The sequence below is a fragment of the Echiichthys vipera genome (genome assembly GCF_963691815.1).
Source record: "Echiichthys vipera genome assembly, chromosome: 10".
NCBI classification, from domain to species: domain Eukaryota; kingdom Metazoa; phylum Chordata; class Actinopteri; order Perciformes; family Trachinidae; genus Echiichthys; species Echiichthys vipera.
In genome coordinates, this window is record NC_139835.1 from 32,997,657 (window position 1) to 33,012,656 (window position 15,000).

The 15,000-nt window shown below is 40.0% G+C and overlaps 1 protein-coding gene across 1 annotated transcript in view; it reads right to left on the reverse strand.

The window, feature by feature from the left end:
• Nucleotides 1-9,006: 9,006 nt before the first annotated feature.
• LOC310952821 (alpha-aspartyl dipeptidase) overlaps nt 9,007-15,000 on the reverse strand; it is a gene marked incomplete at both ends in the record, with an annotated part of 17,608 nt that continues 11,614 nt past the window's right edge. The window contains one exon of the mRNA XM_083921550.1: nt 9,007-9,093. Coding sequence (XP_083777676.1) covers nt 9,007-9,093 — 87 coding nt within the window. The remainder of the gene's footprint in view (nt 9,094-15,000) is intronic.

Below are 15,000 nucleotides of genomic sequence, written 5' to 3' on the forward strand. Positions count from 1 at the left end.
ATGATAATCACAGTTTGGGTGTTTTTAATGTTTTACATAATAATAATAATAATAATCACAGTGAGCTTCAGTAATGATGATGATAATAATAATAATCCGCACAGAGCCGCTTCATTTCACCGTCACCGTAACTTTTGATTTGTTCACAAAAAACGTTTTAACGGAAAATCACTGAGTGACAGTTTGCTAAGCCCCGCCCCCTGAACAGTGACGTCCAATCACAGCGAGGCGTGATGGGAACTGTAAAGACTCAACTTTATAACAGACAGCGATGACGAACGCCAGAGCGGATAGAACCGCGCCGCGTGACCCGGACCCGTATGACCACAGGCAGGGCTTTTATTGTGAAAGGTCAGAAGCAGAGGAAGTGTTTCTTCACGATGGCGCGCCCGGAAAGAGTCGTAGTGAGCGTAGCAACAGTAACTAAGGGGCAGGGCTTAACTGACCGCCACTCGCTCCAGTTTCCTGCACTGCCTTCGTTTTATCGTTTTCTTTATCTTCGCTGAGATCAAAGCGAGGTTTCCTGTTCCTGTTTCCTGTTCCTGTTCCCTGTTCTTGTTCCTGTTCCTGTTTCCTGTTCCTGTTTCTGTTCCTGTCCCTGTTTCCTGTTTCTGTTCCTTTTCCTGTTTCTGTTTCTGTTCCTGTTTCCTGTCTCCTGGTTCCTGTTTCCTGTTCCTGGTTCCTGTTTTCTGTTTCCTGTTCCTGTTTCCTGTTCCTGTTCCTGGTTCCTGTTTCCTGTTCCTGTTTTCTGTTTTCTGTTTCCTGTCTCCTGTTTCCTGTTCCTGTTTTCTGTTTCCTGTTTCCTGTTCCTGTTTCCTGTTTCCTGTCTCCTGTCTCCTGTTTTCTGTTTCCTGTCTCCTGTTTCCTGTTCCTGTCTCCTGTTTCCTGTTCCTGTTTCCTGTTCCTTTTTCCTGTTTCCCGGTTCCTGTTTCCTGTTTCCTGTTCCTGTTTCCTGTCTCCTGTTTCCTGTTCCTGTTTCCTGTTCCTGTTTCCTGTTTCCTGTTCCTGTCTCCTGTTTCCTGTTCCTGTTCCTGTTTCCTGTCTCCTGTTTTCTGTTTCCTGTTTCCTGTTCCTGTCTCCTGTTTCCTGTTTCCTGTCTCCTGTTTCCTGTTTCCTGTTCCTGTTTCCTGTTCCTGTCTCCTGTTTCCTGTTTCCTGTCTCCTGTCTCCTGTTTCCTGTTCCTGTCTCCTGTTTCCTGTCTCCTGTTTCCTGTTCCTGTCTCCTGTTTCCTGTTCCTTTTTCCTGTTTGTTGTTCCTGTTTCCCGGTTCCTGTTCCTGTTTCCTGTTCCTGTTTCCCGGTTCCTGTTCCTGTTCCTGTTTCCTGTTTCCTGTTTCCTGTTCCTGTCTCCTGTTTCCTGTCTCCTGTTTTCTGTTTCCTGTCTCCTGTTTCCTGTTTCCTGTTCCTGTTCCTGTTTCCTGTTCCTGTCTCCCGGTTCCTGTTCCTGTTTTCTGTTTCCTGTTTCCTGTTCCTGTTTCCTGTTCCTGTTTCCTGTTTCCTGTTCCTGTTTCCTGTTCCTGTTTCCTGTTCCTGTTTCCTGTTCCTGTTTCCTGTTCCTGTTCCTGTTTCCTGTTCCTGTTCCTGTCTCCTGTTTGTTGTTCCTGTTTCCTGTTTCCTGTTCCTGTTTCCTGTTCCTGTTCCTGTTCCTGTTTCCTGGACGTTGAGTTCACGTCGTCACGTTAAAAATCCGCGTCGTCAGGAACTCGAGCTCCTTATTTTGTTTGTTTCCATGACGATGAGTCACAAACAGCTGTTTACGATGATTCTCGTTTTTATTAAAGATCAAAGAAAATAAACATTTTTAATATGAAACGTTTAAAAACTTTAACTTTTCTGATGTTTTCAATAATAAAATCACCTGAGACCTTTAATGTTTGTTTACTTGAATGTTTGTTTACTTTAATGTTTGTTTACTTTAATGTTTGTTTACTTTAATGTTTGTTTGCTTTAATGTTTGTTTACTTTAATGTTTGTTTACTTTAATGTTTGTTTACTTTAATGTTTGTTTACTTTAATCTTTGTTTACTTTAATGTTTGTTTACTTTAATGTTTGTTTACTTTAATCTTTGTTTACTTTAATGTTTGTTTGTTTACTTTAATGTTTGTTTACTTTAATGTTTGTTTACTTTAATGTTTGTTTGTTTACTTTAATGTTTGTTTGTTTACTTTAATGTTTGTTTACTTTAATGTTTGTTTACTTTAATGTTTGTTTACTTTAATGTTTGTTTACTTTAATGTTTGTTTACTTTAATGTTTGTTTACTTTAATCTTTGTTTACTTTAATGTTTGTTTACTTTAATGTTTGTTTACTTTAATCTTTGTTTACTTTAATGTTTGTTTGTTTACTTTAATGTTTGTTTACTTTAATGTTTGTTTGTTTACTTTAATGTTTGTTTGTTTACTTTAATGTTTGTTTACTTTAATGTTTGTTTGTTTACTTTAATGTTTGTTTACTTTAATGTTTGTTTACTTTAATGTTTGTTTGTTTACTTTAATGTTTGTTTACTTTAATGTTTGTTTGTTTACTTTAATGTTTGTTTGTTTACTTTAATGTTTGTTTGTTTACTTTAATGTTTGTTTACTTTAATGTTTGTTTGTTTACTTTAATGTTTGTTTACTTTAATGTTTGTTTACTTTAATGTTTGTTTGTTTACTTTAATGTTTGTTTGTTTGTTTCAGGTTCAAAGTTCATTGGTCACAGAGTTTTTAACGTTGTTGATAAAAACACGTCTGGTTTTCAAAATAAGATAACGGCCTCGACTTCAAAATAAAATGAAATCAGACGAATTTTTTATTTATAAAAGTAAAATTTTTAACTTTTTAAATTTTGTGCCTTAAAAGAGAAAAAGTCTCGAGTTCCTCTGAACGTTTACGATCCTGCAGACGGGGCCCCTGCAGACGGGCCCCTGCAGACGGGCCCCTGCAGACGGGTCCCTGCAGACGGGCCCCTGCAGACGGGCCCCCGCAGACGGGCCCCTGCAGACGGGGCCCTGCAGACGGGGCCCTGCAGACGGGCCCCTGCAGACGGGGCCCTGCAGACGGGGCCCTGCAGACGGGCCCCTGCAGACGGGGCCCTGCAGACGGGCCCCTGCAGACGGGGCCCTGCAGACGGGCCCTGCAGACGGGGCCCTGCAGACGGGCCCCTGCAGACCACCAGGGGGGGGGGGGGGTTTAAAGGTTTTAAAGTTTGTATTTTTGATCAAAGCTGTTTGATAAAAAACGATTTCACTGATATAAACTTGTGCGTTCTCGTTTGTTTTGTCTTTAATTGTTTTTATTGATGCTTTTATTTTGAAATCTGATTAAATTTAGTTTATAAACTAATAAAGAAAAATTAAAATAAAGTAAAGAGACACTTTCATCATGTTTAAACATTTATTAAACGTTTATCACGATGACATCACATCCTGCTGCCCTCTGATTGGTCAGTGTGTCAGCAGGAAGCTGAGGTCACTTCCTGTGCCGAACTCCACCGGGGGCTTCCCCCTGAAACAGAAGGGAACTGGTTTATACTGGTTACACTGGTTTATACTGGTTATACTGGTTTATACTGGTTACACTGGTTTATACTGGTTACACTGGTTTATACTGGTTTATACTGGTTACACTGGTTTATACTGGTTTATACTGGTTACACTGGTTTATACTGGTTTATACTGGTTATACTGGTTATACTGGTTTATACTGGTTACACTGGTTTATACTGGTTACACTGGTTTATACTGGTTTATACTGGTTACACTGGTTTATACTGGTTACACTGGTTTATACTGGTTACACTGGTTTATACTGGTTTACACTGGTTACACTGGTTTATACTGGTTACACTGGTTTATACTGGTTTATACTGGTTACACTGGTTTATACTGGTTACACTGGTTTATACTGGTTACACTGGTTTATACTGGTTTACACTGGTTTATACTGGTTACACTGGTTTATACTGGTTTATACTGGTTACACTGGTTTATACTGGTTTACACTGGTTTATACTGGTTTACACTGGTTTATACTGGTTACACTGGTTTATACTGGTTACACTGGTTTATACTGGTTACACTGGTTTATACTGGTTACACTGGTTTATACTGGTTTATACTGGTTACACTGGTTTATACTGGTTTATACTGGTTTACACTGGTTTATACTGGTTACACTGGTTTATACTGGTTTATACTGGTCACACTGGTTTATACTGGTTACACTGGTTTATACTGGTTTATACTGGTTACACTGGTTTATACTGGTTACACTGGTTTATACTGGTTACACTGGTTACACTGGTTTATACTGGTTACACTGGTTTATACTGGTTACACTGGTTTATACTGGTTTATACTGGTTACACTGGTTACACTGGTTTATACTGGTTTATACTGGTTACACTGGTTACACTGGTTTATACTGGTTACACTGGTTTATACTGGTTACACTGGTTTATACTGGTTTATACTGGTTACACTGGTTTATACTGGTTTATACTGGTTACACTGGTTTATACTGGTTACACTGGTTTATACTGGTTACACTGGTTTATACTGGTTACACTGGTTTACACTGGTTATACTGGTTTATACTGGTTACACTGGTTTATACTGGTTACACTGGTTTATACTGGTTACACTGGTTTATACTGGTTTATACTGGTTTATACTGGTTACACTGGTTTATACTGGTTTATACTGGTTACACTGGTTTATACTGGTTTATACTGGTTACACTGGTTTATACTGGTTACACTGGTTTATACTGGTTTATACTGGTTACACTGGTTTATACTGGTTTATACTGGTTACACTGGTTTATACTGGTTTATACTGGTTACACTGGTTTATACTGGTTACACTGGTTTATACTGGTTAAACTGGTTTATACTGGTTTATACTGGTTACACTGGTTTACACTGGTTTATACTGGTTTATACTGGTTACACTGGTTTATACTGGTTACACTGGTTTATACTGGTTACACTGGTTTCTACTGGTTACACTGGTTACACTGGTTTATACTGGTTTATACTGGTTTACACTGGTTACACTGGTTTCTACTGGTTACACTGGTTACACTGGTTTATACTGGTTACACTGGTTTATACTGGTTTATACTGGTTTATACTGGTTACACTGGTTTATACTGGTTACACTGGTTTATACTGGTTACACTGGTTTATACTGGTTACACTGGTTTCTACTGGTTACACTGGTTACACTGGTTTATACTGGTTACACTGGTTTATACTGGTTACACTGGTTTATACTGGTTACACTGGTTTCTACTGGTTACACTGGTTACACTGGTTTATACTGGTTACACTGGTTTATACTGGTTTATACTGGTTACACTGGTTTATACTGGTTACACTGGTTTATACTGGTTACACTGGTTTATACTGGTTACACTGGTTTATACTGGTTTATACTGGTTACACTGGTTTATACTGGTTTATACTGGTTACACTGGTTTATACTGGTTTATACTGGTTACACTGGTTACACTGGTTTATACTGGTTACACTGGTTTATACTGGTTTATACTGGTTTATACTGGTTACACTGGTTTATACTGGTTTATACTGGTTACACTGGTTTATACTGGTTACACTGGTTTATACTGGTTTATACTGGTTTATACTGGTTTATACTGGTTACACTGGTTTATACTGGTTACACTGGTTACACTGGTTTATACTGGTTACACTGGTTTATACTGGTTTATACTGGTTACACTGGTTTATACTGGTTTATACTGGTTACACTGGTTTATACTGGTTACACTGGTTTATACTGGTTACACTGGTTTATACTGGTTTATACTGGTTACACTGGTTTATACTGGTTACACTGGTTTATACTGGTTTATACTGGTTTATACTGGTTACACTGGTTTATACTGGTTTATACTGGTTACACTGGTTTATACTGGTTTATACTGGTTACACTGGTTTATACTGGTTTATACTGGTTACACTGGTTATACTGGTTTATACTGGTTACACTGGTTTATACTGGTTTATACTGGTTACACTGGTTTATACTGGTTACACTGGTTTATACTGGTTTATACTGGTTTATACTGGTTTATACTGGTTTATACTGGTTACACTGGTTTATACTGGTTTATACTGGTTACACCGGTTTATACTGGTTACACTGGTTTATACTGGTTTATACTGGTTACACTGGTTTATACTGGTTTATACTGGTTACACTGGTTTATACTGGTTACACTGGTTATACTGGTTTATACTGGTTACACTGGTTTATACTGGTTACACTGGTTTATACTGGTTTATACTGGTTACACTGGTTTATACTGGTTTATACTGGTTACACTGGTTTATACTGGTTTATACTGGTTTATACTGGTTTATACTGGTTTATACTGGTTTATACTGGTTTATACTGGTTACACTGGTTTATACTGGTTACACTGGTTTATACTGGTTTATACTGGTTACACTGGTTTATACTGGTTACACTGGTTTATACTGGTTTATACTGGTTTATACTGGTTTATACTGGTTATACTGGTTTATACTGGTTTATACTGGTTTATACTGGTTATACTGGTTTATACTGGTTACACTGGTTTATACTGGTTACACTGGTTTATACTGGTTTATACTGGTTTATACTGGTTTATACTGGTTACACTGGTTTATACTGGTTTATACTGGTGTTACTGGTTTATACTGGTTACACTGGTTTACACTGGTTACACTGGTTTATACTGGTTTATACTGGTTACACTGGTTTACACTGGTTTATACTGGTTTATACTGGTTTATACTGGTTATACTGGTTTATATTGGTTACACAGGTTTATACTGGTTTATACTGGTTACACTGGTTTATACTGGTTACACTGGTTTATACTGGTTACACTGGTTTATACTGGTTACACTGGTTTATACTGGTTACACTGGTTTATATTGGTTACACAGGTTTATACTGGTTACACTGGTTTATACTGGTTACACTGGTTTATACTGGTGACACTGGTTTATACTGGTTTATATTGGTTACACTGGTTTATACTGGTTTATACTGGTTTATACTGGTTACACTGGTTTATACTGGTTTATATTGGTTACACTGGTTTATACTGGTTTATATTGGTTACACTGGTTTATACTGGTTTATACTGGTTTATACTGGTTTATACTGGTGACACTGGTTTATACTGGTTTATATTGGTTACACTGGTTTATACTGGTTTATACTGGTTACACTGGTTTATACTGGTTTATATTGGTTACACTGGTTTATACTGGTTTATACTGGTTTATACTGGTTTATACTGGTGACACTGGTTTATACTGGTTACACTGGTTTATACTGGTTTATATTGGTTACACTGGTTTATACTGGTTTATACTGGTTACACTGGTTTATACTGGTTTATATTGGTTACACTGGTTTATACTGGTTTATACTGGTTTATACTGGTTTATACTGGTTTATACTGGTGACACTGGTTTATACTGGTTACACTGGTTTATACTGGTTACACTGGTTTATACTGGTTACACTGGTTTATACTGGTTACACTGGTTTATACTGGTTACACTGGTTTATACTGGTTACACTGGTTTATACTGGTTTACACTGGTTTATACTGGTTTATACTGGTTTATACTGGTTACACTGGTTTATACTGGTTTATACTGGTTACACTGGTTTATACTGGTTTATACTGGTTTATACTGGTGACACTGGTTTATACTGGTTTATACTGGTTACACTGGTTTATACTGGTTACACTGGTTTATACTGGTTTACACTGGTTTATACTGGTTTATACTGGTTTATACTGGTTACACTGGTTTATACTGGTTTATACTGGTTACACTGGTTTATACTGGTTTATACTGGTTACACTGGTTTATACTGGTTACACTGGTTTATACTGGTTACACTGGTTTATACTGGTTACACTGGTTTATACTGGTTTATACTGGTTACACTGGTTTATACTGGTTACACTGGTTTATACTGGTTACACTGGTTTATACTGGTTACACTGGTTTATACTGGTTACACTGGTTTATACTGGTTACACTGGTTTATACTGGTTACACTGGTTTATACTGGTTTATATTGGTTACACAGGTTTACACTGGTTTATACTGGTTACACTGGTTTATACTGGTTACACTGGTTTATATTGGTTACACAGGTTTACACTGGTTTATACTGGTTACACTGGTTTATACTGGTTACACTGGTTTATACTGGTTACACTGGTTTATACTGGTTTATACTGGTTTATACTGGTTTACACTGGTTTATACTGGTTTATACTGGTTTATACTGGTTACACTGGTTTATACTGGTTACACTGGTTTATACTGGTTACACTGGTTTATACTGGTTACACTGGTTTATACTGGTTTATACTGGTTTATACTGGTTACACTGGTTTATACTGGTTTATACTGGTTACACAGGTTTACACTGGTTACACTGGTTTATACTGGTTACACTGGTTTATACTGGTTTATACTGGTTTATACTGGTTTATACTGGTTTATACTGGTTACACTGGTTTATACTGGTTTATATTGGTTACACTGGTTTATACTGGTTACACTGGTTTATACTGGTTTACACTGGTTTATACTGGTTTATACTGGTTTATACTGGTTACACTGGTTTATACTGGTTTATACTGGTTTACACTGGTTTACACTGGTTTATACTGGTTACACTGGTTTATACTGGTTACACTGGTTTATACTGGTTTATACTGGTTACACTGGTTTATACTGGTTTATACTGGTTACACTGGTTTATACTGGTTATACTGGTTTATACTGGTTACACTAGTTTATACTGGTTACACTGGTTGAACTGGTTCTGGTTAAACTGGTTCTGGTTAAACTGGTTCAGGTTGAACTGGTTCTGGTTAAACTGGTTCAGGTTAAACTGGTTCAGGTTGAACTGGTTCTGGTTGAACTGGTTCTGGTTGAACTGGTTCTGGTTAAACTGGTTCTGGTTAAACTGGTTTTACCTGGTGAAGAGTTTTGCCTTTGTGGTTCCGAGAAGTGTGGCCGTGTTTCCCTCGACCAGCAGCAGAGAACCTTCCCTCAGACCCTGAAACACGGGTTCTGTTAAAGTTCTGACCCTGAAACACGGGTTCTGTTAAAGTTCTGACCCTGAAACACGGGTTCTGTTAAAGTTCTGACCCTGAAACACAGGTTCTGTTAAAGTTCTGACCTGAAACACGGGTTCTGTTAAAGTTCTGACCTGAAACACGGGTTCTGTTAAAGTTCTGACCTGAAACACGGGTTCTGTTAAAGTTCTGACCTGAAACACGGGTTCTGTTAAAGTTCTGACCTGAAACACGGGTTCTGTTAAAGTTCTGACCTGAAACACGGGTTCTGTTAATGTTCTGACCTGAAACACGGGTTCTGTTAAAGTTCTGACCTGAAACACGGGTTCTGTTAAAGTTCTGACCTGAAACACGGGTTCTGTTAAAGTTCTGACCTGAAACACGGGTTCTGTTAAAGTTCTGACCCTGAAACACGGGTTCTGTTAAAGTTCTGACCCTGAAACACGGGTTCTGTTAAAGTTCTGACCCTGAAACACGGGTTCTGTTAAAGTTCTGACCTGAAACACGGGTTCTGTTAAAGTTCTGACCTGAAACACGGGTTCTGTTAAAGTTCTGACCCTGAAACACGGGTTCTGTTAAAGTTCTGACCTGAAACACGGGTTCTGTTAATGTTCTGACCTGAAACACGGGTTCTGTTAAAGTTCAGACCCTGAAACACGGGTTCTGTTAAAGTTCTGACCCTGAAACACGGGTTCTGTTAATGTTCTGACCTGAAACACGGGTTCTGTTAAAGTTCTGACCCTGAAACACGGGTTCTGTTAAAGTTCTGACCCTGAAACACGGGTTCTGTTAATGTTCTGACCTGAAACACGGGTTCTGTTAAAGTTCTGACCCTGAAACACGGGTTCTGTTAAAGTTCAGACCCTGAAACACGGGTTCTGTTAATGTTCTGACCCTGAAACACGGGTTCTGTTAATGTTCTGACCTGAAACACGGGTTCTGTTAATGTTCTGACCTGAAACACGGGTTCTGTTAAAGTTCTGACCTGAAACACGGGTTCTGTTAAAGTTCTGACCCTGAAACACGGGTTCTGTTAAAGTTCTGACCCTGAAACACAGGTTCTGTTAAAGTTCTGACCCTGAAACACGGGTTCTGTTAAAGTTCTGACCTGAAACACGGGTTCTGTTAAAGTTCTGACCCTGAAACACGGGTTCTGTTAAAGTTCTGACCCTGAAACACGGGTTCTGTTAAAGTTCTGACCTGAAACACGGGTTCTGTTAAAGTTCTGACCCTGAAACACAGGTTCTGTTAAAGTTCTGACCCTGAAACACGGGTTCTGTTAATATGCTGACCTGAAACACGGGTTCTGTTAATGTTCTGACCTGAAACACGGGTTCTGTTAAAGTTCTGACCTGAAACACGGGTTCTGTTAAAGTTCTGACCCTGAAACACAGGTTCTGTTAAAGTTCTGACCCTGAAACACGGGTTCTGTTAAAGTTCTGACCTGAAACACGGGTTCTGTTAATGTTCTGACCTGAAACACGGGTTCTGTTAATGTTCTGACCTGAAACACGGGTTCTGTTAATATGCTGACCTGAAACACGGGTTCTGTTAATGTTCTGACCCTGAAACACGGGTTCTGTTAAAGTTCTGACCCTGAAACACGGGTTCTGTTAAAGTTCTGACCTGAAACACGGGTTCTGTTAAAGTTCTGACCCTGAAACACGGGTTCTGTTAAAGTTCTGACCTGAAACACGGGTTCTGTTAATGTTCTGACCTGAAACACGGGTTCTGTTAAAGTTCAGACCCTGAAACACGGGTTCTGTTAAAGTTCTGACCCTGAAACACGGGTTCTGTTAAAGTTCTGACCCTGAAACACGGGTTCTGTTAATGTTCTGACCTGAAACACGGGTTCTGTTAATGTTCTGACCTGAAACACGGGTTCTGTTAAAGTTCTGACCCTGAAACACGGGTTCTGTTAATGTTCTGACCTGAAACACGGGTTCTGTTAATGTTCTGACCTGAAACACGGGTTCTGTTAATGTTCTGACCTGAAACACGGGTTCTGTTAATGTTCTGACCTGAAACACGGGTTCTGTTAAAGTTCTGACCTGAAACACGGGTTCTGTTAATGTTCTGACCTGAAACACGGGTTCTGTTAAAGTTCAGACCCTGAAACACGGGTTCTGTTAATGTTCTGACCTGAAACACGGGTTCTGTTAAAGTTCTGACCTGAAACACGGGTTCTGTTAATGTTCTGACCCTGAAACACGGGTTCTGTTAAAGTTCAGACCCTGAAACACGGGTTCTGTTAAAGTTCTGACCCTGAAACACGGGTTCTGTTAAAGTTCTGACCCTGAAACACGGGTTCTGTTAATGTTCTGACCTGAAACACGGGTTCTGTTAATGTTCTGACCTGAAACACGGGTTCTGTTAAAGTTCTGACCCTGAAACACGGGTTCTGTTAATGTTCTGACCTGAAACACGGGTTCTGTTAAAGTTCTGACCTGAAACACGGGTTCTGTTAAAGTTCTGACCTGAAACACGGGTTCTGTTAAAGTTCTGACCCTGAAACACGGGTTCTGTTAAAGTTCTGACCTGAAACACGGGTTCTGTTAAAGTTCTGACCTGAAACACGGGTTCTGTTAAAGTTCTGACCTGAAACACGGGTTCTGTTAAAGTTCTGACCTGAAACACGGGTTCTGTTAAAGTTCTGACCCTGAAACACGGGTTCTGTTAAAGTTCTGACCTGAAACACGGGTTCTGTTAAAGTTCTGACCTGAAACACGGGTTCTGTTAAAGTTCTGACCCTGAAACACGGGTTCTGTTAAAGTTCTGACCCTGAAACACGGGTTCTGTTAAAGTTCTGACCCTGAAACACGGGTTCTGTTAAAGTTCTGACCTGAAACACGGGTTCTGTTAAAGTTCTGACCCTGAAACACGGGTTCTGTTAAAGTTCTGACCTGAAACACGGGTTCTGTTAAAGTTCTGACCCTGAAACACGGGTTCTGTTAAAGTTCTGACCCTGAAACACGGGTTCTGTTAAAGTTCTGACCTGAAACACGGGTTCTGTTAAAGTTCTGACCTGAAACACGGGTTCTGTTAAAGTTCTGACCCTGAAACACGGGTTCTGTTAAAGTTCTGACCTGAAACACGGGTTCTGTTAAAGTTCTGACCCTGAAACACGGGTTCTGTTAAAGTTCTGACCCTGAAACACGGGTTCTGTTAAAGTTCTGACCTGAAACACGGGTTCTGTTAATGTTCTGACCTGAAACACAGGTTCTGTTAAAGTTCTGACCTGAAACACGGGTTCTGTTAATGTTCTGACCTGAAACACGGGTTCTGTTAAAGTTCTGACCTGAAACACGGGTTCTGTTAAAGTTCTGACCCTGAAACACGGGTTCTGTTAAAGTTCTGACCCTGAAACACAGGGTTCTGTTAAAGTTCTGACCTGAAACACGGGTTCTGTTAAAGTTCTGACCTGAAACACGGGTTCTGTTAATGTTCTGACCTGAAACACGGGTTCTGTTAAAGTTCTGACCCTGAAACAGGGGTTCTGTTAAAGTTCTGACCTGAAACACGGGTTCTGTTAATGTTCTGACCTGAAACACGGGTTCTGTTAAAGTTCTGACCTGAAACACGGGTTCTGTTAATGTTCTGACCTGAAACACGGGTTCTGTTAAAGTTCTGACCCTGAAACACGGGTTCTGTTAAAGTTCTGACCCTGAAACACGGGTTCTGTTAAAGTTCTGACCCTGAAACACGGGTTCTGTTAAAGTTCTGACCTGAAACACGGGTTCTGTTAATGTTCTGACCTGAAACACGGGTTCTGTTAATGTTCTGACCCTGAAACACGGGTTCTGTTAAAGTTCTGACCCTGAAACACGGGTTCTGTTAAAGTTCTGACCTGAAACACGGGTTCTGTTAAAGTTCAGACCCTGAAACACGGGTTCTGTTAAAGTTCTGACCTGAAACACGGGTTCTGTTAAAGTTCAGACCCTGAAACACGGGTTCTGTTAATGTTCTGACCTGAAACACGGGTTCTGTTAAAGCTCTGACCCTGAAACACGGGTTCTGTTAAAGTTCTGACCTGAAACACGGGTTCTGTTAAAGTTCTGACCTGAAACACGGGTTCTGTTAATGTTCTGACCTGAAACACGGGTTCTGTTAATGTTCTGACCTGAAACACGGGTTCTGTTAATGTTCTGACCTGAAACACGAGTTCTGTTAATGTTCTGACCTGAAACACGGGTTCTGTTAATGTTCTGACCTGAAACACGAGTTCTGTTAATGTTCTGACCTGAAACACGGGTTCTGTTAATGTTCTGACCTGAAACACGGGTTCTGTTAAAGCTCTGACCCTGAAACACGGGTTCTGTTAATGTTCTGACCTGAAACACGGGTTCTGTTAATGTTCTGACCTGAAACACGGGTTCTGTTAATGTTCTGACCTGAAACACGGGTTCTGTTAAAGCTCTGACCCTGAAACACGGGTTCTGTTAATGTTCTGACCCTGAAACAGGGGTTCTGTTAATGTTCTGACCTGAAACACGGGTTCTGTTAATGTTCTGACCTGAAACACGGGTTCTGTTAATGTTCTGACCTGAAACACGGGTTCTGTTAAAGCTCTGACCCTGAAACACGGGTTCTGTTAAAGTTCTGACCTGAAACACGGGTTCTGTTAAAGTTCTGACCTGAAACACGGGTTCTGTTAATGTTCTGACCTGAAACACGGGTTCTGTTAAAGTTCTGACCCTGAAACACGGGTTCTGTTAAAGTTCTGACCTGAAACACGGGTTCTGTTAAAGTTCTGACCTGAAACACGGGTTCTGTTAAAGTTCTGACCCTGAAACACAGGTTCTGTTAATGTTCTGACCTGAAACACGGGTTCTGTTAATGTTCTGACCTGAAACACGGGTTCTGTTAAAGTTCTGACCCTGAAACACGGGTTCTGTTAATGTTCTGACCCTGAAACAGGGTTCTGTTAAAGTTCTGACCCTGAAACACGGGTTCTGTTAAAGTTCTGACCCTGAAACACGGGTTCTGTTAATGTTCTGACCTGAAACACGGGTTCTGTTAAAGTTCTGACCTGAAACACGGGTTCTGTTAATGTTCTGACCTGAAACACGGGTTCTGTTAAAGTTCAGACCCTGAAACACGGGTTCTGTTAAAGTTCTGACCCTGAAACACGGGTTCTGTTAAAGTTCTGACCCTGAAACACGGGTTCTGTTAATATTCTGACCTGAAACACGGGTTCTGTTAAAGCTCTGACCCTGAAACACGGGTTCTGTTAATGTTCTGACCTGAAACACGGGTTCTGTTAATGTTCTGACCCTGAAACACGGGTTCTGTTAATGTTCTGACCTGAAACACGGGTTCTGTTAATGTTCTGACCTGAAACACGGGTTCTGTTAAAGCTCTGACCCTGAAACACAGGTTCTGTTAAAGTTCTGACCCTGAAACACGGGTTCTGTTAAAGTTCTGACCTGAAACACGGGTTCTGTTAATGTTCTGACCCTGAAACACGGGTTCTGTTAATGTTCTGACCCTGAAACACGGGTTCTGTTAATGTTCTGACCTGAAACACGGGTTCTGTTAATGTTCTGACCTGAAACACGGGTTCTGTTAATGTTCTGACCTGAAACACGGGTTCTGTTAAAGTTCTGACCTGAAACACGGGTTCTGTTAATGTTCTGACCTGAAACACGGGTTCTGTTAAAGTTCAGACCCTGAAACACGGGTTCTGTTAATGTTCTGACCTGAAACACGGGTTCTGTTAATGTTCTGACCCTGAAACACGGGTTCTGTTAAAGTTCTGACCTGAAACACGGGTTCTGTTAAAGTTCTGACCCTGAAACACGGGTTCTGTTAAAGTTCTGACCCTGAAACACGGGTTCTGTTAAAGCTCTGACCCTGAAACACGGGTTCTGTTAATGTTCTGACCTGAA